Source organism: Odocoileus virginianus, chromosome 15 (assembly GCF_023699985.2).
Source record: "Odocoileus virginianus isolate 20LAN1187 ecotype Illinois chromosome 15, Ovbor_1.2, whole genome shotgun sequence".
Taxonomy (NCBI): Eukaryota; Metazoa; Chordata; class Mammalia; order Artiodactyla; family Cervidae; genus Odocoileus; species Odocoileus virginianus.
In genome coordinates, this window is record NC_069688.1 from 6,472,147 (window position 1) to 6,497,435 (window position 25,289).

Sequence of the window (25,289 nt, forward strand, 5' to 3'; positions counted from 1 at the left end):
TCTTGGTTGTTCTCCCTGTGAGATGGGTCTTTTCACCCCTGTTCAGCCTCCCCCGTGGTATCGCCAGGTGTTCACAGACTGATGGTGGATGGAAGTCCCTCTAAAAAATTACAAACTGCCATCCAAGCAAGGGCTTCTCAGGTGGCGCAAGTGGTGAACGGCCCACCTGCCAATGCAGAAGACGTAAGAGACTTGGGTCCGATCCCTGGGTCAGGAAGATCCCCTGGAGGAGGAAATGGCCACCCACTCCAGTATTTGTGCCTGGTGAATCCCAGGGACAGAGGAACCGGGTGGGCTGCAGTCCACAGGGCTGCAAAGAGTCAGGCACAGCTGAAGCGACTGAGCACACAGCCCACCCAAGCGAGAGCTACTGTTGCTGGTGTTGGTCACGGTACATAGAGCGGGCAAGGACCCAGCAGCTCCCCGCCCGGGGGATAACGTGGGCTTTGAGCTCAGGATGTGAATACAGTTCAGTGAGGATGGTTGCAAACACAGTGCATCGGGGCAGGACTGCACTTGAGTCACATTTGCCAAAGGCCTACTGTGCGCTGTGCTCCCAATAGGTGCTGGGGGTAAATGAGGACTAAGTCCACCTTTCCGTCGTGGAGCTCAGAGTCTGACAGGAAGTGCAGAGAAGCCAACATTACAAAGCATAAGATTCAGATAGATAAATAGATGCCAAATGATAGAATCATTGGCAAAGCTTTGTAAAGAGAAAAGTGATGCTACTTATTTTAGGCCAGGGAATGGAGAGGAGTTTGTAGAAAGCCAGACAGGAGAAATTATGGTTGACCTTGCCTTGAAAGGTGAGTAGGGGTCTCTAGAGAGGGGGTAAAGTACAGACAGGAGTTTGAGCAGAGACTCGGGGCGTGTGAATCACAGTGGGAGCTTCGTGCAGAGGCCGGGACGGGAGGCGTGGCCTGGCACAGAGAGGTGGGAACCGGGGCAGGTGATGGAGCCCCAGCGCTCTGGGCCCCGTGTACTGTGAGAAGCGCATCATGCTCACAGATGAAAGTGGGGTTTTTCCTGATTCAGGAAAACCGGAAGTTTGGGAACCACTCCAGTGCATGCTCATTAAGGTCTTTCAGCTCTGGTCCTGTGAAAGGCGTGAGAACTCAGACCAGAGGGACTGAGGGCCACATCTGAAGGGATGGGGGACATCGGTGACCTCTCCACAAGCCAGTCACCAGCTGAACTCTTTGGGAACCATGCTGAAGTAGGCTGGGAAGACAGATTAGAACAGAAATCGCAGGGTGGCTGCAATTATCCAGTAGGGACAGAAGGCTGCTTCCTTTAACAGATTGTGCCCTAACCCCCCAACCCCACCCCAGCCCTGACCTTACCTTCTAGCCAACCCGCTCACCTAAAATCTGCTGGATTTGAAGGGAGGCTAAACCCACATTCCAGCAAGTCAAAAGCAAAGTCACATTTCAGAGACTATTCACACACAAGCTCCTGACCTGAGCTCTGCTTCCAGCGTAAGGGAAGCATCACACATGGACACCAGGGCTTCTTAGGGAGCAGGACTGAGGTGCTGTCCCCAGGGGAATGCACTTGATTCTGGGCCCTGTGGACACAGTGATCTGTGCTGGGGAGCAAGGTGAGGAGGGGATGGGTAGGATCTTTCTTGACATAAACAGACCACGTGTTTGCCTTCTGGAGATTGAAGAGGCTTGGCTGCTGAAAGGCCCATTACTCCAGCCTATGTGATTGGATTGATCTGAGAGCCGGCTGTTGCAGGAATTTCTATCCTTGTTGTTCTGTCTACAGGAGGAAGTTTGTTGACCACATTCCCATAAAATATACTCCTTTTCTTATCTTTAGCCAGCATCTCTTGACAACTTCCTCCAAAGGAAATTAGGGAACACGAAGGAATAAAAGTTTTTCTGCTTCCCAGGCCCTTTTTTTTTTGAAGGGTTGTTAAATAACTTACAAATAGAAGCTTACCAGTGCGCTTCTCTTTGCGCAAATCTAATATGCAAAAGTTCAGATTCTGCCCATAAATTAATCAAGAAGTAATTATATGCTTTGGCTTGTGTTTTACAAAAGGATTCTCTATACAATACTTTAAATAACACAGCCCCATCCATGGCTCCAGATGAAATAGTTGCAATATTTCCATAGCTCCCTAAAGCCCAGCAGAGCTGGATGATATATGCTTTGGCAATACAGGCGACACTTTCAAAGGATTTGCTGGGTTAACCCAGACATTGTATTCCCTACATGAGGCATAAAACTGCTGCTTCGAAAAGGCTGAACTTTCCTGGCCCAAGACATCTATTCTCACCAGGAAGTTACGTGTCCACCCAGAACCAACTGCGTTCCTTGCTAATCTGTTTGTGCCTGTTATAGTTCTCACTGTAATTATAGAGCTGAATTAAATGCATTGCATATCTCATGGATGCCCCACTTTCAAGAAACCAAAAGTGGACATCACAGAGCTTTCGTTATGGTTTTGGTTTTGCACAAATTTCAAAGAGAGAATCACAAACTGTGTTCTTCTACTCAAACTTTTGACCCTGCACGAAGCATGACAAGTAAATGTATGTTTATATGCTTACAGTTCAAATTAGATGTTTAAGGCATACACATACCTTATTCATTTTTCACAAGTAAAGTTAGTTTTAGCTAACTTTCCTGATTAACTAAATGATCATAATATTGGATAACAGGGTTTCCAATGCTTTTTAGTGAGTTATGTTATGAGTGTGAAAGAAAAGACCAATGTGCATTCTACATAATCTTAAAAATCTCCAATGCCTTCCTATCATACTCAGATACAATAATACCTCTGCCTGCCACAGCTTGCAAGCTCCTATGTGAACTGCAAGACCCCGTCTTTTTCTCCCACATCTCCAACTACTCTTCTCCTCTTCAAAAGACTTCAGTTCGCCATCCCTCTTTATCCTGACATGTCAAGCCTGCTCCTTTTTCCTTCCTACTGCCATTATCCAATGTTACTCTCCTTATTCATCATCTGTTCTGTGCAACCTACTCTCAGAGCCTTATCAGCCTTAGACCATGGCTCCAGTGCTCGTCCCAACAATGCAGCCCCTCTCTGTCTTAGCAGCTGCTCTATCTCGAGGCTCTCCATCTCAAAGAATCTGGGGTATAGAAGATAGTGGTTATTTGTTGAATCAGTGTTAAAAAGGATGCATAGCACAAGCCCTTATAATACCACGAGACTGGCTTCAGTCTCAGAAAATGATTTACTTCCATCTTTACTGGGAAATTATCTTGTTAATCACACAGGATGTAGCCAGGCCAAGGGACTCAGTTCAAGAATTCAGCCTCTTAATATTTTCTTTGGTTTGCCTATTTCAACTAATCCACCAAGACACATCAACTAGAAAGATAAGACTGTGAATCTGGAATGTTAAGGCCCCTGGAATGCACAGAAACATCTAGAATGCACATACAGCGGTGTACAAAATGTCTTGAGTTTGGAATTGATGGCTTTGTTTTTCCAGGGTTGGGACAATTTGTGAAGGAGAAACATAACTGCTTCGTTAGTCATTTTGATTTTTTTTTTCTCAGACCTTGTTTTTCCTAAAAGGAAAATAACCCAAATACTGACCGGCCAAGTATTTAATGTATATGGACAGGAATCTTCACACTATGAGGCAGATGTAACTATACCCATTTTCTAGGTGAGGAAACTGAGGCGAAGGAACTTGCTCAAATGCAGAAGAGATAGGATTAACATCCTAGTTGGTTTAACCTCCAAGGATGTGTTCTTCTACATTGAATTGCTTCTCCCAAAGGTAAAGAACGGTCCAACATCCTATGTGGAGCGTGGAGAGGTGTTTAATCCCAAAAGTCCGACCCCACCACCCATTGAAAGTCAAGTCTCAGCTCTCTAAAATGTCTTATGCACTGCAGAGACAAGGGAATCACATCTCAGGATCCTGGAGTCCAAAAGCTTTGGAATAAGGACCTGAACAGAGCACACGATTCAAGTCTGATGGCTCACACACAGTCCGGAGGGGAATTCCCCTGCGAATGATGACCTGACTCTACCTGCCAGGAAGCTTAAGATCATGGGCCTCTATCTCCTCTCTGAAGTGGCCACAGCAACCCTTACGGTGGCCAGTTCCCCAAAACCACTTTATCTGTGATTGCTTTCTTCCTAGCACTTGTTCATCGCAACGTGGCTTCTCCCAGGATCATACATTAAGCAGGATGAGTAACACCTACTGAGTCCCAACTTTACGCCAGGCAGCAAGCTAGGCTGTTTGCATGCTTTGTCTTACTTGATCCTGACATACTCCTGTACGTGTCAGTACTATTATTAGCTCCATCTACGGATGAGGAAACTGAAGCTCAGAGAGGCTGTCACTGGCCAGAGGCACACAGCACCAGGCAGAACCAGGTTGAGCCCCCTAAAGACAGACAATATCAGAGAAAACACTAATGCTCCCTGCTATGCTTCCTAGGGCCTGGCTTCTAGAGGAAGGTTTGAAGAGGATCCCCCAAACCTGGGTCGGTCACAGGGGAGTCCTTTGCTCATAAGTGGCAAAGAATAAAGTGGGGGCCTGTTCTGGGAAGATATTCAGCAAGTGTGTCCTTTGGGAGAGCTGGTTAGAGAGAAAGACATCAACCATAGTAAACACGATGGTGAAGCTGGGACTGGCAGGGAGGCAAGAGTCCCAGCAGAGTGTGGGAGGTGATGCGTAAAGACAGCTGGGCAAGAGAGACAACGCCCATGGCCTGAGACGCAGGAGCGGACAGCAGGCCAGGGCCCTGCCTGGTGTGACCACCGAAGAGAGCCTGTCAGCTTTCCAGGGCTTTGTAATAGAAGTGCCAAATGTTCTGGTTGGGTGGTGCACTGCGGTCTGCCTGAGAGTCTGTGGGGCCAGGGATGGTATCTGGGTGTGGGTTGGTCCTGTGTGATGGGGTCACACTTCCCTCCAGTGCTGTTAGTGATAACTGCTGTTTTGAGGGATGCTGGCAGTGTTTATCAACTGAGGACCATTTTGACCCCCGAGGAACAGTGGCCATGTGTGGAGACATTTTTAGTTATCACAACTGGGAACGTGCTTCTGGCATTGAATGAGTGGAGGCCAGAGCTGCTGCTAAACTCTGCTCATCAGCATGCAATGCACAGGACAGCCTCTACGCCAAAGAATTATCCGGCCTGAAATGTCAACAGTGTTCGAGTTGAGAAACCCTAGATTACAGTCACCACTGAAAATTCCTCTTCCTGAAACAATAGGCTATATAGATGGAGCCATGGAGGAAACTGGCTCAAAATCTCTGCAGTGAGCAGAACTAAGCAAAAGAAACATTTTAAGTTGTGTTCAGTTAGGTTCAGTCGCTCAGGTGTGTGCAACTCTTTGTGACCCCATGGACTGCAGCATGCCAGGCTTCCCTGTCTATCACCAACTCCCAGAGCTTGCTCAAACTCATGTTCATTGAGTTGGTGATGCCATCCAACCATCTCATCTTCTGTCGTCCCCTTCTCCTCCCGCCTTCAATCTTTCCCAGCATCAGGATCTTTTCAAATGAGTCAGCTCTTCACGTCAGGTGGCCAAAGTATTGGAGTTTCAGCTTCAGCATCAGTCCTTCCAATGAACACCCAGGACTGATATCCTTTAGGATGGACTGGTTGGATCTCCCTGCAGTCCAAGGGACTCTCAAGAGTCTTCTCCAACACCACAGTTCAAAAGCATCAATTCTTCGGCGCTCAGCTTTCTTTATAATCCAACTCTCATATCCACACATGACCACTGGAAAAGCCATAGCTTTGACTAGACAGACATTTGTTGGCAAAATAATGTCTCTGCTTTTTAATATGCTGTCTAGGTTGGTCATAGCTTTTCTTTCAAGGAGCAAGCGTCTTTTAATTTCATGGCTGCAGTCACCATCTGCAGTGATTTTGGAGCCCCCCCAAAATAAAGTCTCTCACTGTTTCCATTGTTTTCCCATCTATTTGCCAAGAGTAGATGGGATCAGATGCCATGATCTTAGTTTTCTGAATGTTGAATTTTAAGCCAGCTTTTTCACTCTCCTTTTTCACTTTCATCAAGAGACTCTTTAGTTCTTTGCTTTCTGCCATAAGGGTGGTGTCATCTGCATATCTGAGGTTATTGATATTTCTCCTGGCAATCTTGATTCCAGCTCGTGTTTCATCCAGCCCAGCATTTCACATGACGTACTCTGCATATAAGTTAAATAAGCAGGGTGACAATATACAGCCTTGACATACTCCTTTCCTGATTTGGAACCATGGAACTGTTATTCCATGTACAGTTCTAAGTGTTGCTTCTTGACCTGCACACAGATTTCTCAGGAGGCAGGTCAGGTGGTCTGTTATTTCTATCTCTGAGAATTTTCTACAGTTTGTTGTGGCACACACAGTCAAAGGCTTTGGCATAGTAAATAAAGCAGAAGTAGATGTTTTTCTGGCACTCTTTTGCTTTTTCAATGATCCAACGGATGTTGGTAATTTGATCTCTGGTTCCTCTGTCTTTTCTAAATCCAGCTTGAACATCTGGAAGTTCACCATTCACATACTATTGAAGCCTGGCTTGGAGAATTTTGAGCATTACTTAGCTAGCATGTGAGATGAGTGCAATTGTGTAGTAGTTTGAACATTCTTTGATGTTGCCTTTCTTTGGGACTGGAATGAAAACTGACCTTTTCCAGTCCTGTGGCCACTGCTGAGTTTTCCAAATTTGCTGGCATACTGAGTGCAGCACTTTCACAGCATCATCTTTTAGGATCTGAAATAGCTCAACTGGAATTCCATCACCTCTACTAACTTTGTTCGTAGTGATGCTTCCTAAGGCCCACTTCACTTCATACTCCAGGATGTCTGGCTCTAGGTGAGTGAGCACACCATCATGATTATCTGGGTCATGAAGATCTTTTTTGTACAGTTCTTCTGTGTATTCTCGCCACCTCTTTTTAATATCTTCTGCTTCTGTTAGGCCCCTACCATTTCTGTCCTTTATTGTGCCCATATTTGCATAAAATGTTCCCTTGGTATTTCTAATTTTCTTGAAGAGATCTCTTTCCCATTTTATAGATTTCCTCTATTTCTTTGCCTTGATCACCGAGGAAGGATTCATGGCAATAGTTTTAAAGAGTGTAAGTTGTGTTCTCATGTCAACAGTCTTGGAAGCAAAGCTGCTAGATATCATTGTAGGTACACGCACACACACCCCAGATGCAGGTTTTCTCTCCCTGAACCCTTCCAGTATCCCTATGGGACATGCATTATCACTCTCCCTTGTATAGATGAAGATGCACAGAGGCTCAGAGAGGTTAAGCATCTTGTCCACAGTCACACAGCCAGCAAGTGGACTTAGCTATTGTAGGGACTCAGAAGTTTCAGGCTGAAGTAGGTACAACTGAAAGAAAACTAGGGAAAGGGTAGGAGACAGAGTTTGAGTTCAGACTGCCACTTACTGACTCTGTAACTGGGACATAATTCCAGTCTCCTCTGAGCATTTGTTTCTTTATCTGTAAGATGAGTTAGACAAAATCATCTTACATAGTCTGTGATTCTTTGAATCTGGATCTTAAAATTGCACCTTCTTCTCATACTGTAGATTTTCATTTCTTTGTGTCCTCCCTCATCAGTTATGCCTATTCTTTCCTCACAGAATTTCAGAGATGTAAATCTCATCTACAATCCAGGTAAGCAGGTAGAGGACCAAGCAGTGCTGTGATCAATTAACAAGAGGCTGTGAAAAAGTGGTAATTTACTGTGTTTTGTTCTCTGGCTATGCCAGGAAAGCTAATATATGCTCATAGAAATGGAGGTACCAGACAGATGGCTGAAACCATAAGGCATGCACATATATTTTAAGTCTGTAGATCTGAGCCAGAAATAAATGAGACTGTGACAGCTCCAGGGCAGAATGAGAGAGATGTCTTTTCAGGCAGTAAAAGATAAACTTGCCAACAATTAAATGGGTTAGTTCCTGTGATTCATTCATTCATCTACTGTATAGATGGAACCGTATTATGGTCGTGGTGGGAGAGATGATATATGCCTAGAAAGATGTCAAGAATGCATTTTGATGGACAAGAATAATGAGACACTCTCACCATTTCCTGTTTACCAGGTCCCATTCTATATACAAATGATCATAGCAACCCTCTGAAGTAGACACTATTATTATTATTCCCATTTTCAAATGAAGAAACTGTCACCAAGGAGATTAAGTGACTTGCTTTAGATTCCTGAGCTAATAAGACAAGTTTCTAACTAGGCAGCTGGCCCAGAGTCCCTGCTCTAACCAGGACACTCTCTGCCTTTGTACAGTGGGCAACATCTCTGTCTCTAAAATGTATCAGTGACTCAGAGTCTCTTTGCTTCTAAATTCATAGAATGTGAGAGTGAGAAGGTGCCTTAAAGGTGACTGAGCTCAGACGTTTTTCATATCTCTCTGTACTGCATGACCTTGAAATTTTACTTGAACCTCAGTTATGGAGATAAGGGGCTGGGAGGCTCAGATCCCCCCACCCCCTCCTTGCTGTCCTTCTCTCAGGGACCCTGGGTCCAGGGCTCTACACAGCCCAGCTAAGGCTGAGTACTCCTGACGTCGCTCACCTCCTTATTCCCATTTTGCAGATGGCAAAACTAAGCCCCAAGGTGCCTATAGACTAGAGTGGGAAGGCCAGTTGCCCACCTGTTAAAGGAGGTAGTTGGACTGGCTACCGCCCTTCAGCACGGTGTCCTGAGCACCTACTCCGCCCTTTCTGCGTCAGGAGGGCCTCCTGGCCCTGAGGTGCTGTGACTGTAAAGACCCAGCAGGCACTGTGTGTCTCTGATGCGCAAACACGTCTTCCTTTCAAGGGAGGTTCTGTGGACCAGCCCTGTCTGTCGTTCCCCAGGAGGGTGTGAAGATGCTCTTCAGCAACACAGAGCCCCAAAGTGGCCACGGGAGACGGAGGGTATGTCTTGGACTCTGTTCAAGGATCACTCCTCCCCGGACCACCCCGATCCTAAGTCCTCAACAGCCAGGTTTGAACTCCTGTGCCTCAGGAGCCTCCTCGGCAGGGCTGTCATATTACTCAGAAGGGTGGTGCTTCGGATTGAATTCTGGTCCCCTTAAAAGACATGTTGCAGCCCCTACCTCTAGGACCTCAGAATATGACCTTCATTGGGAACCAAGTCTTTGCAGAGATAACCAAGTTAAAGAGAACTCATTAGAGTGGGTGTTAGTCCAGTAGGACTGATGTCCTTACAAAAAGGAGAAATTTGCACATAGACGCACAGTGGAAAGATGTTCGCCTACTAGCCAAGAAATGCCTGAGGCTCCCGGGAAGCAGGGGGTGGGGGTGAGGCTGGAGCAGATCAACCCCTCCAGCCTCCAGGGGGAGCGTGGCCCTGCACCTTGCCTTGATTCCGCACTGTGGGCCTCCAGAACTATTGTTCTAACCGCCCCCACCCAGGGTGGAAACAAATTCAGATGGGGTCAAAGCGTTACTGATTCTGGCCAGAATCCTGTGGATCTTTTCATGATACGTTGTTTTGATTGTTTCTGTCCTCATATAATAGGTGCAGTTCTCTTTTTGCCACTTATAAATTCTAGAGTCCAGGCTTCCCCTGGTGGCTCAGTGGTAAAGAAAGAATCCACCGGCCAATGTAGGGGACACAGGTTCAATCCCTGGTCGGGGAGGATCCCACATGCCTCAGGGCCTCTAAGCCTGAGTGCTGCAACTGCTGAAGTCCAGGGGCCCTAGAGCCTGTGATCCGCAGCCAGAGAAGCCACCGTAATGGGAAGCCCGCGCACCGCAACTAGAGTAGCCCCTACTCGCTGCAACTAGAGGAAAAAGCCCGTGCAGCAATGGAGACCCAGCACAGCCAAAAACAAATAAATAAATGAAAAAACTTATCAAAAAAAATTCATGCACAAAAAAAAACATGCACATGTTGAAGACTTTTGATGAGCTTACTTCTGGAGGCTCATAACTTCTGCTATAACCTCTGCCTTAGAAGGGAGGAGGGCAGACCAGACTGAGAAATGCACTGGGCGTGGGTTCCTTAGAGCCCTGGCACTTGGGAGGTGCTGCCAAGGCAGACTCTACCAACGACTTCCCACGCCCGGCCCCCCAGGACGCGGCAGCCACGGGGTTACGAGGCTTCCTTTCATTTCTGTCCAAACCCTCAACTGTCCTCACCACCCTCTTCCTCCTCTACTGACTGCCTTCTCAGCAGAATCCTAGCCTGGCATGACTCTCCCTCCCACAACCTGGAGGCAGTTGCTTGACTCTAGGAAATGGAGCAGGTTGACATACTTCTAAGCAGAGAGACTGCGCATTTTTGTGGAAAGAGAACTCTGGGGCTCAGAGAAGCTGAGTAGCTCACTGCTCAATAACCAACCACCTTGGGGGAATCATGTGAAGCTCCTTGACCTTCAGACTCTTTATCTGTAAAATGCAGATGGTCATCCCAACACTGCTGACCTCACAAAGATGGATGTTGTGTGTGTGTTAGTCCCTCAGTCATGTCTGACTCTTTGCGACCCCATGGACTGTAGCCCACCAGGCTCCTCTGTCCATGGGATTCTCCAGGCAAGAATACAGGAGTGGGTTGCCATGCCCTCCTCCAGGGGATTGTTCCAACCCAGGGATCCAACCTGGGTCTCCTGCATTGCAGGAAGATTCTTTACCAGACATTCTGTGCAGTGTTAAAAACTGAAAAACCTGTTGAGGGAAGCCAGGTAAACAGTGAGTGCTTGCTTAGGAAAACTAGAATATTTGGGAGACTGCATTAGTTTCTTGTGGTTGCTGTAACAAATTACTGGAAACTCTGGTGACTTGTAGCAACAGAAATTTACTGTCTCACGGTTCTGGAGACAAAACCGGATTTATTGAGCCCAAATCCAGATGTGGGCAGGGCCATGCTGCCTCTGGAGGCTCCAGAGAAGAAGCCATGCCTTATGCCTCCAACTCTGGAGGTGCTGCTATTTCCTGGCTTATATGTGCATCACTCAAGCTCTGCTTTCTCCTCTTCTATGTGTAGCAAATCTCCCCACCTCCCTCTCACAAGGACACTTATGAATGTATTTAGGATCCTTTGGGATAATTCAGGATAGCTTTTTCACACCAGGATCCCTAGTTTATTCATATTTACAAACCCCTTTTTTCTTAAGAGGTCACATTTAGAGGTTCTAGAGTTCAGGACCTGGTATCTCTAGGTGATCATGATTTCCTTTTCTTGCAAAAAATCTTTTTATACTTTGGAAAGCCATTTTCTTAAATTAAGCTAACTATTCAGTTTTTAGAGGCACAAACATATAGGATTAATAAAGATGGCTCCTCCTCCCAAGCCAGGTCAACCAATGAATAGCTAATATTGCAATCGCAAACTGCTTTCTACATCTTTTATCCTACATGCCCTTCCTACAGTGCTGTGAGATAGAGCGGCGATTACTATTCTACCCGTTTTTCAGATGAGAAAACTGAGACTCAGTAAAGTTAAGCAACGTGTTCCATGTCATTGAACCAGGAGTTGTATGGTGGTCCTGCCCTCTTTTCTCTGTTACCCTGTGGACCACATAAGTGACAGGGCCCCTCGTCCAGATTCCCTTCACATGCCCACACCCACCGTGGCCACAGGGCCACCTTACCTGCTGTGGCTGTAGCTTTCTGGAGCATGGTACATGAAGATGTTTCCTCGGACCGTCCTTGCCCAGTGGCTGGCCATGTCAATCACGGGGCAGATGATAAAGTAGTCTCTGGTGAGAGGAAGACAGAAGGGGGTGTCTAGCCATGTCCAGCTCTATAGACAACAGTGCTGGGTAAAGGTCTCTCCCAGGCGAGGGTCCCTGGGTGACCAGCCCCTCTGCACACAGCAGCAGAGAAGACACCTGCTCCTCGTGCCCCCGGCTTTCCTCTTGCCCCAGCTGGGCCCCTTCACAGTCCAGCCTGCTTCATGGACGGCCAGGATCACACGCTGTGGTCCATATGACGCATCTCAGGGTCAAGCGACCCGTGGGAGAATCATCTTCCCAGAACATAAATTTTACCCAAAAACTTGGAACAAAACATCTTATAGTCAAATAAATACAATACACTGTGGAGCTGAACATAATCATGCATTTAAAAGAGAGGCGGAGACCTCAAAGGTCTGGGGCCACCGGGCTTTGAATCCCACACACCATCTCTCCATCTCCTTGACACTCCATGTCCTCAGCTGAGAAACAGGGCCCGTGAGCCCGACGCTGCAGAGATTCTGGTAAGTAATGGACTCATGGAAGTCCATCACTGAGGAGGGCTGCCTACCCCTCCTCTGGAGGTGGGGACCAGCACCTCTAGGGCTCACAGGGAAGGTTCCCAGAGAGCACGTGGCTGGTGGGGTGAGTCTGGAAGTGCAGATGGAGGCAGCCCTCTTCAGCTCACGGGCCCCTGAAGAGCAGTGAGCGGTTCAGGGTTGGGGGCAGACCTCCAGAGAGGCCCACCCTGGTAGCACTGTGACGAGGACACTGGAGGCAGGGAGGCCCGTGGAGGCTGCTGCCTCAGTCCTGCCAGGAGGGAAAAAGGGCCAGACCTGTGGGAGATCTGGAGTCCACCTCAGCAGTGAAGCCTTCCTGGGTTACCTGCCCTCCCTCAGACCTCCGCTCCTGCCCCCGGCTCATGGATTGCTCTCAAAGACAGATACAGGCTAAAGCTGGAACAGGAAGAAACGGGTTTCTGAACTCTAGCCTGAGTTCTTTCTACAACATGGATCTGAGCCAGTCCCAACGTGGCTGTGAGCGTCTCGGGGCCCAGGAGTCGGACATCTGTAAGCCCTTAGGGTCCATTCTGGGGCTGGGCCTCCAGGAACAGCCGCTGGCCATTTGGTTCAAAGGGTTCAAAGCTGACTCTCCACTGGAGGGAAAATTAGAGCCTTCTTGGTGCCCGAGGTCCCAGGGGATGGTACAAAGTTTTATTTAGAGCCAATGATGCTCTGATTGGAAACCGCAGGCTCCTGGGCAGAGAGATCAAGCAGGAAAGCGCGTCTCAGCACCCTTCAGTCTAGCTCTTTCCATCATAGGCAAGTTCAGCAGGGGCCTCCGAGCCTCAACAGCGGTTCTGTCCCCAGGGACGGAGAGCGAGGGCGTGGACCTCCCCGAGGACAGGAAAGATGCCACAGAATGCCGGAACCCCCCTGACCACGTTCTCCCCTCATGGAGGGGGCCTGCCAGGGAACCAGAACATGTCAAGGGGGACTCACAGGTGACCCAAGAGCTAGAGTCCCCACTGTAGTCTCATCCTGGGGGCTCCACAGGCAGAAAGAACTGGAACCTGGCTGTTTCTTGACTGTGATGAGAGAGAGGGATGGTCTGGGGACGGCAGAGGCTGCCATGGGTGGGGAGCCTCCACTAACCACTCCTGGGTGGGGGACCTGGGCAGACTTCCCCAGGGAAGGAAGCTGGAAGCAGTGAACTTGAGCAGCAAGACCCATAAACAGTGAGCATAGAAGCAGCATCCTGGGGAAGGGGTCGCACGGCCTTAGAAGCCCTGTGTCCTCTATTCTAGGTGTGACATCAGAAACAAACCTTCCCCTGTCTAGCCCTGTGTTTCCTGTGCAAGGTGAATTCTGGCCACAAAGCAGAGTCACTTGGGGGACCCTTGAAATACATTTCATGCTTAGTCACTCCATCCTGTCAGACTCTTTGCAACCCCATGGACTATAGCCCGCCAGGCTCCTCTGTCCATGGGATTCTCCAGGCAAGAATGCTGATGTGGGTTGCCATTTCATCCTCCAGGGGATCTTCCTGACCCAGGGATTGAACCCAGGTCTCCTGTACCGCAGGCGAACTTTTAACCATCTGAGAGATGTATACCAGTGCTTATGAGGCCTGGGCTCTTGCCCCACCCTTCGAGTGCTCCCTACACAGTTCTCAAGGGTAGCCTAGGTCCAGACCGCTGGATTGGAGGACGTGGGGTCCTCTCTGCTGGGTTGGGCTGTCCCTTCTGCACCAAGCGCCCCCCTCCCTGGTTCTCCATCAGCAATAGCTGAGCTCAGCTTCTATGCACCTGGTGTATACAGCAGGCGCAAGCACCATGGAGGGAAGGACTGGGTCACCCCTTGTGTCTCCCCCATGTGGGCAGGCAGCCCGCACTTTGGACTGAATGAAGGAGGCAGCAAAAAGCACCGGCACCATGCCCCAGTTCTCCCCAAATGGCCTGAGCATCCCCACGCCTGCGCGGAGGCAGACCCGCACGCCCAGGGTGCTCACCGCGTGGCCTGCTCCAGGGCGCGGGAGAAGGAGGCGTAGTCGTCCGAGTCGTGCTCCAGGGAGTAGTACCACGTGGCCGCAGCTTGCACGCTGGCGTCCGCTGCCTCGCCGCCCAGGGAGTTCTGCAGAGCCTGATAAAAGGCTGTTTTGCTACTGGTCCGGCCTTGACTTTCTTCAAATTGCTTGAAAAAGAAAAAGATACAGAAATCACCTGGTCAGATTCTGAAAGGCCTCGAGTCAGCATCACTCGAACACCTGGTCTAGAATTTTCTCTCTGGAAAGCAGTGGAAGATGGTGTGAAGCCCATCTGTGCTAGAGCCAGACTGCCTGGGTGCAAATCCCAGCGCTGCCTCCTTCCAGCTGTGTGACCTTAAACAAGCACCTGTACCTCTCTGGGCCCTCTTCTCCCAGCCTGAAAATGGACAGAGCGGAGCCTGCCTCCACCAACCCAGGCAGGGCTGCAAGGAAGATTTAAAGGTTAACACACGTGAAGCACTGAAAAGGGCCCCGGCGATACGCAAGCGCTCCCTGAACGCCAGCCTTTGCTGCAGGCTGCTCTCAGGTCTCACGATGGGTGCTCCTGCACTGGACCTGCTCAGCCAGCTTGTCACATGGGCTTGTGAGCAGAGCAGACTCCCGTCTCCTTCACTGACTCAAGCAGTCAACGTAAGGGTGTCCTCCGTCCTCTCTTCTGCTGGTAAACCCACTCCTGGGCCAGGGCCAGCTGCTTGCCAGGCCTGGGAAACAGCCCTGAGCATGCTGTTCAGGGAGCCCTGATCCAGCTTCCCTGCTCTCGCGGGCTTCATGTTCTAGAGATGGAGGTGGAAAATAAGCAAATAGTTACGGCGTTCATCTGGGACAGGTGCTATGCAGAGAAACAGCAGGGTGAGAGGGCGGGGGCAGGGCGATTTCACAGAGGATGGGCGGGGATGGGGAGGGGTTCCCAGGCACCTCTCTGGGGATGGCATCCCCTCTCTGGGGATGGGCATCCAGTTGGAAATGAGTCCTTCCCCCTTCTTCCTCTCTTTCCTCCTTTGCTTCCTGTCTTTCTTCCTCCTTCTTTCCCTCCCTCCTGTCTTTCCTTTCTTTCTTGTTTGCTTTCTTCTCTCTTCTTTCCAAAACTTGTTTTTAAACTGCAGTAACACTGGTCTATAACGTTAGATGAGTTGGATGTGTACAACATTCTATTCCTACTTCTGGGTACCCGACCGTGAGCTCACCACCAAAGGTTTAGTTTCCATCCCATCACATACGCTTGAGACAGTAAATGAAACTGAAGTCAGTCCCTTTTACCCGTTTTGCCCTCCCCCACCCATTACCGCTACTCTGCCCCCCGCGGTGTCTTCGTGTTTATTGCTGCTTGGTTTGGTTTGTTCAGTTGCTTGGTTTGGTTTGTTCAGTTGCTTGTTTCGCCTGCAAGTGAAGTCGTATGGTATTTGTCTTCCTCCTCTTCCTTCTTCCCTTCCTTACTTGTCTTGTCTTCCTGGGAGAGTCTGGGGAGAGCCATGTGCTCCCTCCCAAGACTCAGTTTCCTTATTTCTGAAGACAAGGGGCGGAGGGAGACGCAGCTCCCATGTGTGAGGTCCAGGCCCCTTGGCTCTTGTACAGTCCTAGGATGTGTGTTTACATATTTCTAACTCTTAGGTCAACACTGACATGTGCTTATCAGGACATCCTGACGTGTTTAGATTGTTTTCCAAAACATTCCCAAGCACACCGGACCTGTGCTTAGAATTCAAGGAGTGGGTATGATCAGTAAGAAATCCCTGCTGTCTGAGACGCAACCCACTGGGGTCACAGGCTGTGCTGCGTTTAGCCTGTCTCACCAAGAGCCTGGACCTGGGCGAATCACTGATCAGAAGCATGTCTGCTGATGGCTACACACCAGCTTCAGGAGAGATGAGGAAAGGAGATGGGAGAGGGGTGCAAAGAGGGCTTAGTCTGAATTCTATCTATGGTGGGTTATTTCTTGGAAAAAGATCTGAAGCAAATACGGCAAAAAATACTAATACCTCTTAAATCTGAATAGCAATGTGCTTACTGTATCAGTGTTTATTATATCAACATGGGTTTATTATACAGTGCATATATTATCAAATATTTCTGATCATGATCTATAATAAAAAGACATTGGATACATGAGGAATCACACACAAAATCACACTCAAAGGAATCACTCAAAAGGAAATAACTCAAAGGAATCACACTCAAAGGCCTGTAGTAATGTTCACAAGTAACACTCATTCTCATTGTTGTTAACATCTATGATGTATCTGATAGTTTTCATTGTATTGTATTCTATTCTAGTCTAGTCTAATCTAGTCTATTCAAAATGCTTGCCTGCAATCTAATTGACTTCACAATCTTCTAATAGTTTAGGGGGAAATCATCATGTTATTCTCTGCCCTTTTCAGAGTTTTTGAAATATTTTATCCCCAAAATTATATTAGTCACCATTCACATAACTCTGATTATTGCTAAACATTTAGCATGTGTATTTCACTGAAATACCAAAATCACCATATGAGTTGGGCAGTTGCATAGAATCACTGTCAAATTCCAACAAAACTTTAATGCATAGGGCATAGCACAGCTCTGGGCACACATGGTCAGTAGATGTAGTGATTACTTTTTTCCTTGTCCCAGATGCAGGCAGGGGCCCCTGGGTGCCTTCAGGATGCTTTGCTGAATCCCCAGGGGCTATTCTTGTTCTCGTGTTCCAGAATCACTGAGGAACCCCTGAACCACAGGACTTAGCGCGGTGCTCAGTAAGTGCTGGACAGAATGAATAGTGAAGACCCTGACCTTCGTAGAAATAACCCAGGAGAAGTCGAAAGTCCAAAGTCAAACATCCTAGATTCAAATCCCCAAAGCTGGAAAGACCTGGACTTGGGTGCCAGCTTTACTAGGTCTTAGATGTGCTTCACGAACAAGTTACTGAAGCCCTCTCTGCCTTCGTTTTTCTCCTCTGTGCAATGGGCACAATAACATTACCCTCTTAATTAAACTGTCCTGAGGTTAAACACACACACTGTTAGCATGATGCCTACTGCTGGATGCATGCAGCCTCAACCCTGGGCCCAGCTCAGCTGGCTCAGGGGAGCTCGTGTTTTACAGTAAGACCTGATCCGTGCTGGTCCCCTTGGCTGTGGGTCCAGACCCTTGGAACTCCTCTTCTGAATCACTGCTGGAGAATGACTGACCTTGTCCTGGTGTTACAGAAATTCTTTCCACAAAGAGGCCGCTTTTAGGAGCAGCACGCCATTAAGCCCTGGGCCTTACTAGAAGCACCTCGAACAACCTGAACAGTTCCACAGCTAAAATGCTGAAGGGAAGGGCCCAGTTTCTGCTGCCACGAGACTGCGATTAGTTTCACATTCTAAGAGGACCTGAGCTGCTCAGATGAGCTGGGACATAACAATGTCCATGGTCACTAGTCTGGAGACGGCTGGAGCGTGGACCTGGGACCCAGGGGGGTGTGTGTGAATGCGAAGGGGCCTGATTTCAGCAAGACCCAGGTCTCTTCCTGCTTGGCACGGACAGAAGCACAGATGCCGTTGCTGGTTTAATTAAAGAGGCAGCAGGAGGGAGTGGGGCCACCACGTGACTGCCAAGCTGGGGGCCAGTGGCACAAGGTGTAATTACAGGCAGGACCTTCCTCAGAGGCGGGTTTGCTGGGCATGTGCTCGTTAAGGGCCATCAGGGCTTGGCACATCTGAGCTGTGTGGTTTTAAGGGACTGCCCTGAATATGCCCCACATAGCAGTTAGAGCAGCCTGGGAAACCTTTAGAGACTGCAGAGGGATTCACAGTCACCGTGCAAGCTGGTGGCTAGGAGAACTGAATGTGGGGTTCAGACCTGGCTCTGTGTGTGGCCTCATAAGATTCACTGCTGGGCAGTGTCCCCAGCTCCACAAAGCCCCAGCAGGGAGCCCAGGAGCCCCTGGCTCTCCCCTCCCTGAAGTTATGCACAACGGTTGTGACACCGTTCGCTGGAGGAGAGGGAGACCCAGAGCAGCATCCCCAAAGGCAATCAGGTGCACGCTGAAAGGGGGAGTGAATGGACAAATGCCCCCAGAATTCTCTAGAGCTCCAGGGTACCTGGAGACATAAATCCTCCTTCGTTTAATGGGCATACATTAGAGGCCTACTGTGGCCAGCAGCTGAGGGGTTTGAAAAGAGCAGGACACAGACCTTCCCACAGAACAGCCTGGTAAAGTCAAAGAGGTAACGTGTCAATGAATGAAGTGGTAGTGGAAACTGTCAAGGGTTGGTGTCCAGCGGAGATGGGGGTGAAGCAGAAAGAGGGTGGGTTTGGGAAGCACACGATCGCTTCCTCACTCCCTCCTCAGCCTACACTCATCACTCAGGCCTTCCCCTCACCCCCAATACAGCTCTTATCAAGGGGCCCTGGGACCTACATCCTGTCAGGTCCAGGGGTCAGATCTCTACCCTCATCTCACACCACTTCCAATGACGTTCTACCCTTGACCTCAGCTTCCTTTCACAAACACGTTGCTTTCTTGGCTTTCTGCAACATCAAGATTTCCTGGTTTTCTTCCAGATCTGTATCTATAGCTATCAACCCGTTCCTGAACTCCCCCGCTCACCCACCCAACTGCCCATCCTACACATATCCCCACTCTGAGCATGTTTCACCACTACCATGTCTTTAACCCTAACAATGCACCAGCTTGTCCCCTGGACCTCGCAGTGGACCTCAGTCTGGTCTCTAAGTCCTTTGTTATCTTTCCACAGTCAGTTTTCCATAGAGCTGCCAGAATGCTCTTCAAATTCACAGATCAGGAGTATCATTCTCTAGCGTAAACTTTCTGATAACTGCCCCCTGCAAGTAGAATCCAGTCGCTATTCAGATGGCCTAACAGGTCTGCGTTCCTCTCTTACTGCTCCCCCCATCACCCACTGGGTTTAACAGCATCTGACCTTCTCGTCCCCCAAACCAGCCCTACCCGGGGTCTTTGCACCAGCTCCTCAACTGGTTGCCCTCACAGCTGGCCCTTCTCAACACTGAGGAGCAGAGGTCCCCTCCCTGACCTCCCTGCAAAGTGCTTTCCCCCATTGCTTCCTTTTCTCTCCTGTTACTGGTACAGCTTTCTTCAGAGCACATTCCATGATCTGAAATTCCTATTTCCTTTGTTTACACACCACTGTCACTGTCCTTTCCCTGGAACATAAACCCTATGAGCCAGGAGCCTGATCTCTTTGGTGGGGGCTGGGGGCTGGGAGTTACAACGTTCCCCGAGACATGAGGTGAGCCCTCAGAGAGTTTGTCTTGACCCCTCCTGCCCTGACCCCTGGGTGTGGAAGTGACCAGACCAAAGGCTGACTTCACCTTCAAGCAGGCCTCTTGACAGGCCCTGTCATAATTGTAGGCGGCATGATAAAATGTTCCTTTTAATTTTTTTTAATCAAAAGAAAAAAATAAATATAATAACAATAATAATGAACATATACTAATGAATCCAGGGACCTCCCTGGCAGTCCGTGGTTAAGACTTCACCTTCCAATGCAGTGGGTGCATGTTCATCCCTGGCTGGGGGGCTCAGATCCCACACCACTCAGGGCCAAAAACCCAAAACATAAGACAGAAGCAATATTGCAACAGATTCAATAAAGACTTAAAAAATGGCCTGCATCAGAAAATCTTACAAAAAAATAATGAATCCAGCCTGGCTTATATTCATCTTTTACTGGCACAGTCAGAAAATATTTTTACTGTTTTGGGGGGATGAGTCAAACCTGTTGATCCCTGGTTTTCTCTTCCCAGAGCACAGGCAGGGGATACTGAGACTAGGGTGAGATACTCACTAGGGTGAGTGACGACGCTGAGGGTCCGGTGGTTACAGCACCAGCGGGGATGGCTCTCAGTACAGCTCCCAGGGTTGGGTGCTGTGACCTCTGCCTAAGAGTCCTTAAAAAATAGGACTAAAACTACCCTATGACCCAGTAATCCCACTACTGGGCATACGCCCTGAGAAAACCATAATTCAGAAAGACACATGTAACACAATATTCATCGCAGCACTATTGACAATAGCCAGGATACGGAAGGAACCTAGACGTCTGTCGACAGACGAATGGAGAAAAAGATTGTGGTATATATACACAATGGAATATTACTCAGCTATAAAAAGGAACAACGCTGAGTCAACTGAACTGAGGCAGATGAACTTAGAACCTGGTATACAGAGTGAAGTCAGTCAGAAAGAGAAAAACAGATACCATACAGTAACGCATACACGTGGAATCTAAGAGAACGGTACTGATGAGCCTATCTGCAGGGCGAGAACAGAGAGGCAGATGCAGAGATGCAGATGCAAAGATGCAGATGCAGAGAGGCAGATGCAGAGATGCAGATGCAAAGATGCAGAGATGCAGGTGTAGAGATGCAGGTGTAGAGATGCAGGTGCAGACACGTGGACACAGTGAGGAAAAGAGAGGGTGGGCGGCCCGAGAGAGCAGCACAGTGGCGGTTTGGTCGCTGAGTCATGTCCAACTCTTGCGACCCCATGGATGGTAGCCTGCCAGTCTCCCCTGGCCATGGGATTCTCCAGGCAAGACTACTGATGGGGTTGCCATTTCCTGCTCCAGGGTAGCATGGAAATAGATGCACCACCACAAGTAAAACATCTAGCTAGTGGGCAGCTGCCATACAGCAGAGAGCTCAGCTCTGGGCTCTGTGAAGACCTAGAGGCTGGGAGGGACGCTCAGGAGAGAGGGGGTGTACACACACACACACACAGATAGCTGGTTCATGCTGTTGCATGGCAGAAACCAACACAACATTGTAAAGCAATTATCCTCCAATTAAAAATACATTTTAAAAGAAGAAAAAAAACACAGAGGTTCTCGCTTAACTACAGGGTTGGTTGCCCTGTGCCCATTCAAAGATTAAAGAGTTGGCAGCTCTCGGACTGCTTCAGCTGCCTTCATTGCAAGGCTAAAGCAAGGAATCCAGACCTGTTTTTTATAATTCTGGGTCCTGGCTCTCCAGAGGGCCCCAGGATGCCCAGAGTCCCAGACCCTCGCACCTCTTTACCCCAAAGGGCCGGGGATTCGTGCGGCAGTCCCCCTCTCTCCCCGCAGGAAATCCATGTGCTCCCTGAGACTCTGGCACGCCCCTCTGCTGTAATCTGTCACCAAAGGCTTGGTTTTCCCAGGCTGGGGCTCATGCCAGCTCCTGGGGCTGCCAGGTGCCACTTTCCAACTCTCAGACGGGCTGCCCCCCCTCTTCGCTCCCTGCAGGGCCCCCGCCCCACCTGCTCCTGGACGAGGCCAACTCCCGGCCAAGCTCAGGGGCAATGCGGTGGGGGCCGATCGCGGTTTTTTTCTCGCCTTCCTTGGAGATGCTTGTGCTTGGAGGGGAAGGCAGAGCATTGCCTCTTGGAACAAATCTGCTTTTGATCATGCAAATTAATGCCCGGTTAATGTAGGCAGACTGTCAATTTCACCAGTTAGGAAGAGAGAGAGAGAGAAAAGAGGGAAAAATCCCCACCACGGTGACTGACGAAGAATTTCAACGGAAAGCTGCTACTTCAGAAAATAAGATCGTTCTCTGTGAACAGAGCCATCCCGGGCATCTCAGGGAGTGCCGATGCACCACCGGTACGTGGTTAACTCTGCTGGTGTCATTAAAGCTCCTCGGGTGGGCCACAGGCGGACTGGGGTGCTGGGGGCTGAGGGTCGTCACATGGACTCGCTGGAAACCCTACCCACCCTCTTTGGGCTGAGGGAATTTATTGGGTCTCTGCTGCTGTGACGGACGGGTGAGTCAGGGGCTTACTTGGGGTGGGAGGGATGTCTATCTATCTCGTGACTTTCCCTGGGAAGCTGGATGGTGTGTGTATGTGGGTTGGGTTCTGGATGATACTGATGCAAGGGTGAATGAGAGGAAAGCAAGTGTGTGTATCTGGCACGATTTGGAAAACTGGCGCAGGTCAGGTGAGGTGGTTCAATGATCGTACGCTCTTTGTATTCCTGCCTTCTCGGGATCATTCTATGGACTGGGGACAATAACTTTGATACTGATTGTCATAGCACAGTTAAAGAATCAAGGGAAAAGCTAATATTTATTGAGCACATGCTACAGCTGCCTGTATTTTTTCTTTCAACATCTTTATGGGGATATGTACTAATAATCTCCCGATTTTACAGATAGGGGAACTGAGGCTCAGGCTCTAGTGAGCGCAAATCCTCCTGATCACAATCCGTGGACACCCAGGACACTTTCCCACTCTGCTGACAGACAGCTCGGGGGACGGGGTGCTGGCCAGTTCCATCATCACTGGGTTACTTCTGCTGTCAGTACCACCACGGGTCCAATGACCCCCTCTTCGCCGACTGCACAGAGGTCCTGCAGTAGGTGTCTGTCTCTCCAAACAGTGTGTATTAAACTGCCTTTTAGTGATTTATTTGTGCTCATTTTCTATTTTGTTCCTTGTTTGTGAGCTTCTCGAGGGCAGGAATTTAGTTTGTATTTATGTCCCAAACACCTAGCACAGTGTTGGGGAGTAAGTGGCCTTGTTAAGTGTCCCATGACTAGTTGAGCAGGTCTCTGTGCTGGGAAAACATGCCCGAGACCCTGTTCTAGTGGACTTGTCCTGCTTTCAGCACAGACAGGGTGTGGGAGGCGGAGCCAGGCAGATGAGGGGAGGATTGGGGAGAAGGAATTGCTGGGATGAAGGTCCTCGGGGCTGTGCCACCCTGGGCTTCTCCTTGACTAACGGCAGTAGGACTCAAGTGCTACAGAGCGGTCCAGGGGGAAATGGAGAAACCCACAGCCCAACCCTGAATGCAGGTCACAAGCAGGCTGAGACAAGGCAGGGTAACCCAGAGGGCAAGCGAGAGCAGGGTTGTTCAAAATAAAAGAGGAACTTCAACACCACATCCAGAGGGCAGCTGGTAGCGTGGTTCCCACTTGGGTGTCCACGCTGGTCCATGGCAGCTCTGTGTCAGGCAGGATTCTGAGGACTCCTCTGGGCCATGATCTGTCTGTAGGGTATAGATGTTGCTAGTGCATTTCCACACTGCCAACCCCCCGCCCAGTTTCCTAGAGTTGGATACAGAAAGCACCCCCAACTGGAGCTAGAGGACCTGCAGTGGAGACTCGGCTTTGCAAATGACTAGTTAGGTGACCTGTCGTATGTGCATGTTTAGTCACTCAATGGTGTCTGACTCTTTGAGACCCCCACGGACTTTAGCCCACCAGGCTCCTTGGTCCATGAGATTCTCCAGGCAAGAATACTGGACTGGGTTGCCATTTTCCCCACCAAGGGATCTTCCTGACCCAGGGGTCGAACCCAGGTCTTCTGCATTGCAGGTGGACTTTTTACCATCTGAGCCACCAGGGAAGCCCCTGGTGACCTTAGGACAACATCAATGCTCTCAAAACAAGTTTCTTCCTCAATACAATGGTGTTAAATGTTGCTTCATGAGTATGGACCTCATAGCATTATGGCTGAGATAAAAGAAGAGTGGGGAAGGAACTGAAAAGCCCTTTGCATTGAGTGGTCCTGATTCTACCTGAGTTTCTGTCTGTGTGAGCACCCAGCATGCTGTCATTGGTGGATGGTAAGCTCATGAAGGGATGGCTGGCTTTTCCCAGAAGGCTGGGATAGATATAGAGTGCCTTTGGAGTTGGACAGACTTGGATTTGAATTCTGACTTCTCTCTGAACTGGTTTCCCATTGGAAAATTAGTGATAATAATCCCTGATCCATAAAGTTGGTTGGGGCTGAATTATTGGCTTTGGTCAACCCAGTATTTCCTGGAAGATTCCTAAGTCAGATCCATAATTTTATTCTTTCAAACTAACAAAGATTCATCAAGCACTTACTGTGTACCAGACACTTTTATAGACACCGGAGATATAGAAGAAAGCAAAATAGATAAAGTCTCTGAGCTCAGGGCAACTGATATGTGCTCACATGCTAGAGGAGGAAGAAATATGATAGACAAATAGATAACTTTCAGGGGTACAACTGCTGAGGATGGAGAGCAGGATAAGCGAGAGAGAGAATGCTGGGGGTGTGGTGCCCTCTCCACCAAAGTGGTCCAGCAAGTTCTTTCTGAAGAAACAGACCCTAAAGGGGGTGAGGCAGTGAGTTACCTGGAGAAGAACATCCTAGGTGGTCTAGTGGTTAAGAACCCCCCTTTGAGGGTTCGCTCCCTGGTCAGGAACTTAAGGTCCCACATGCCACAGAGTTACTAAGCCAACGAGCCACAACTAGGGAGCCTGCAACAAAGAACCAGCACAGCCAAAGAACATTCTAGAAGAGGGAACGGAAAGTGCCAAGATCCTGAGGTGGGAGTGTGCTCAGCAGATCTGAGGACTGCCACAGGGACCAGTTGGGCTAAAGCATAGTGTGCAAGAGGGAAGCTGCAGAAGATGAGGTCAAAGACCAAAAGGGCCACACCAGATACTGGTCGTGATGGATTGTGGCTTTTCCCCTGTGTGAGCTGAGGCCACTGGAGGACTCTGAGGAGTGAAGTGATGTGACTTATCCTGTGAAGGGATTACTCTAGCCACGGTGGTTCTTACACCTCATAGGAGGCAAAACCAGAAGCTGGACGATGGTTGGCGGCCATTATAAAAATCCTGGAGAAAGATGATGGCATGGGTCAGGGTGAAGGCAGAAGCGGTGGGGAGAGAGGGCTGGAACGTTCTGAAGATAAAGCCAGATGGACATGCTGATGGAAAGCTAGGAGCAAGAGAGGTTTGGAGCCTGTGCCTGCAGAAGCAGGAGTTGCTATTTATTATGATGGTGAAGGCAGTGGAGGACAAGCTGGTTGGGGTCGGGGGAGGGCATAAGTGGAATCCGCAGTTCCTTTGGCTGTGTTAAGAGTGAGAAGCGATGAGACCTCTAAGTGAGGATGCCAAGTAGACCATGGGCTAAGCCAGTCTAGGGTTCAAGGGAAAAGCCTGGGTGGGAGATAAGAGAGTCGGGCTGGAGGTACAGGTCCGTCCAGGAGAGGCAGGCATGTACACGTGATGGCTCTGCAAGTGTGCACTGGGCCCCAAGCCCGACTGTTACCACATCCTTCTTCCTCCCAATTTTCCAGTCGGCCCCTAGGTGAGTTCCCAGGG

General features: G+C 49.2%; 2 protein-coding genes across 2 annotated transcripts in view; one reads left to right on the top strand and one right to left on the bottom strand.

Annotated features, from left to right (window-relative positions):
• The window catches only part of TG (thyroglobulin), a 238,090-nt gene that overhangs the window by 9,573 nt on the left and 203,228 nt on the right, over positions 1-25,289 (bottom strand). Inside the window, exons 44-45 of the mRNA XM_070476976.1 lie at positions 14,184-14,365; positions 11,589-11,696 (exon numbers count right to left, since the gene is read on the bottom strand). Of these exons, the coding sequence (XP_070333077.1) occupies positions 11,589-11,696; positions 14,184-14,365 (290 nt within the window). The remainder of the gene's footprint in view (positions 1-11,588; positions 11,697-14,183; positions 14,366-25,289) is intronic.
• Positions 21,569-25,289, top strand: part of SLA (Src like adaptor) — a 65,235-nt gene continuing 61,514 nt past the window's right edge. Inside the window, exon 1 of the mRNA XM_070476974.1 lies at positions 21,569-21,808. Coding sequence (XP_070333075.1) covers positions 21,798-21,808 — 11 coding nt within the window. The 5' untranslated portion in view covers positions 21,569-21,797. The remainder of the gene's footprint in view (positions 21,809-25,289) is intronic.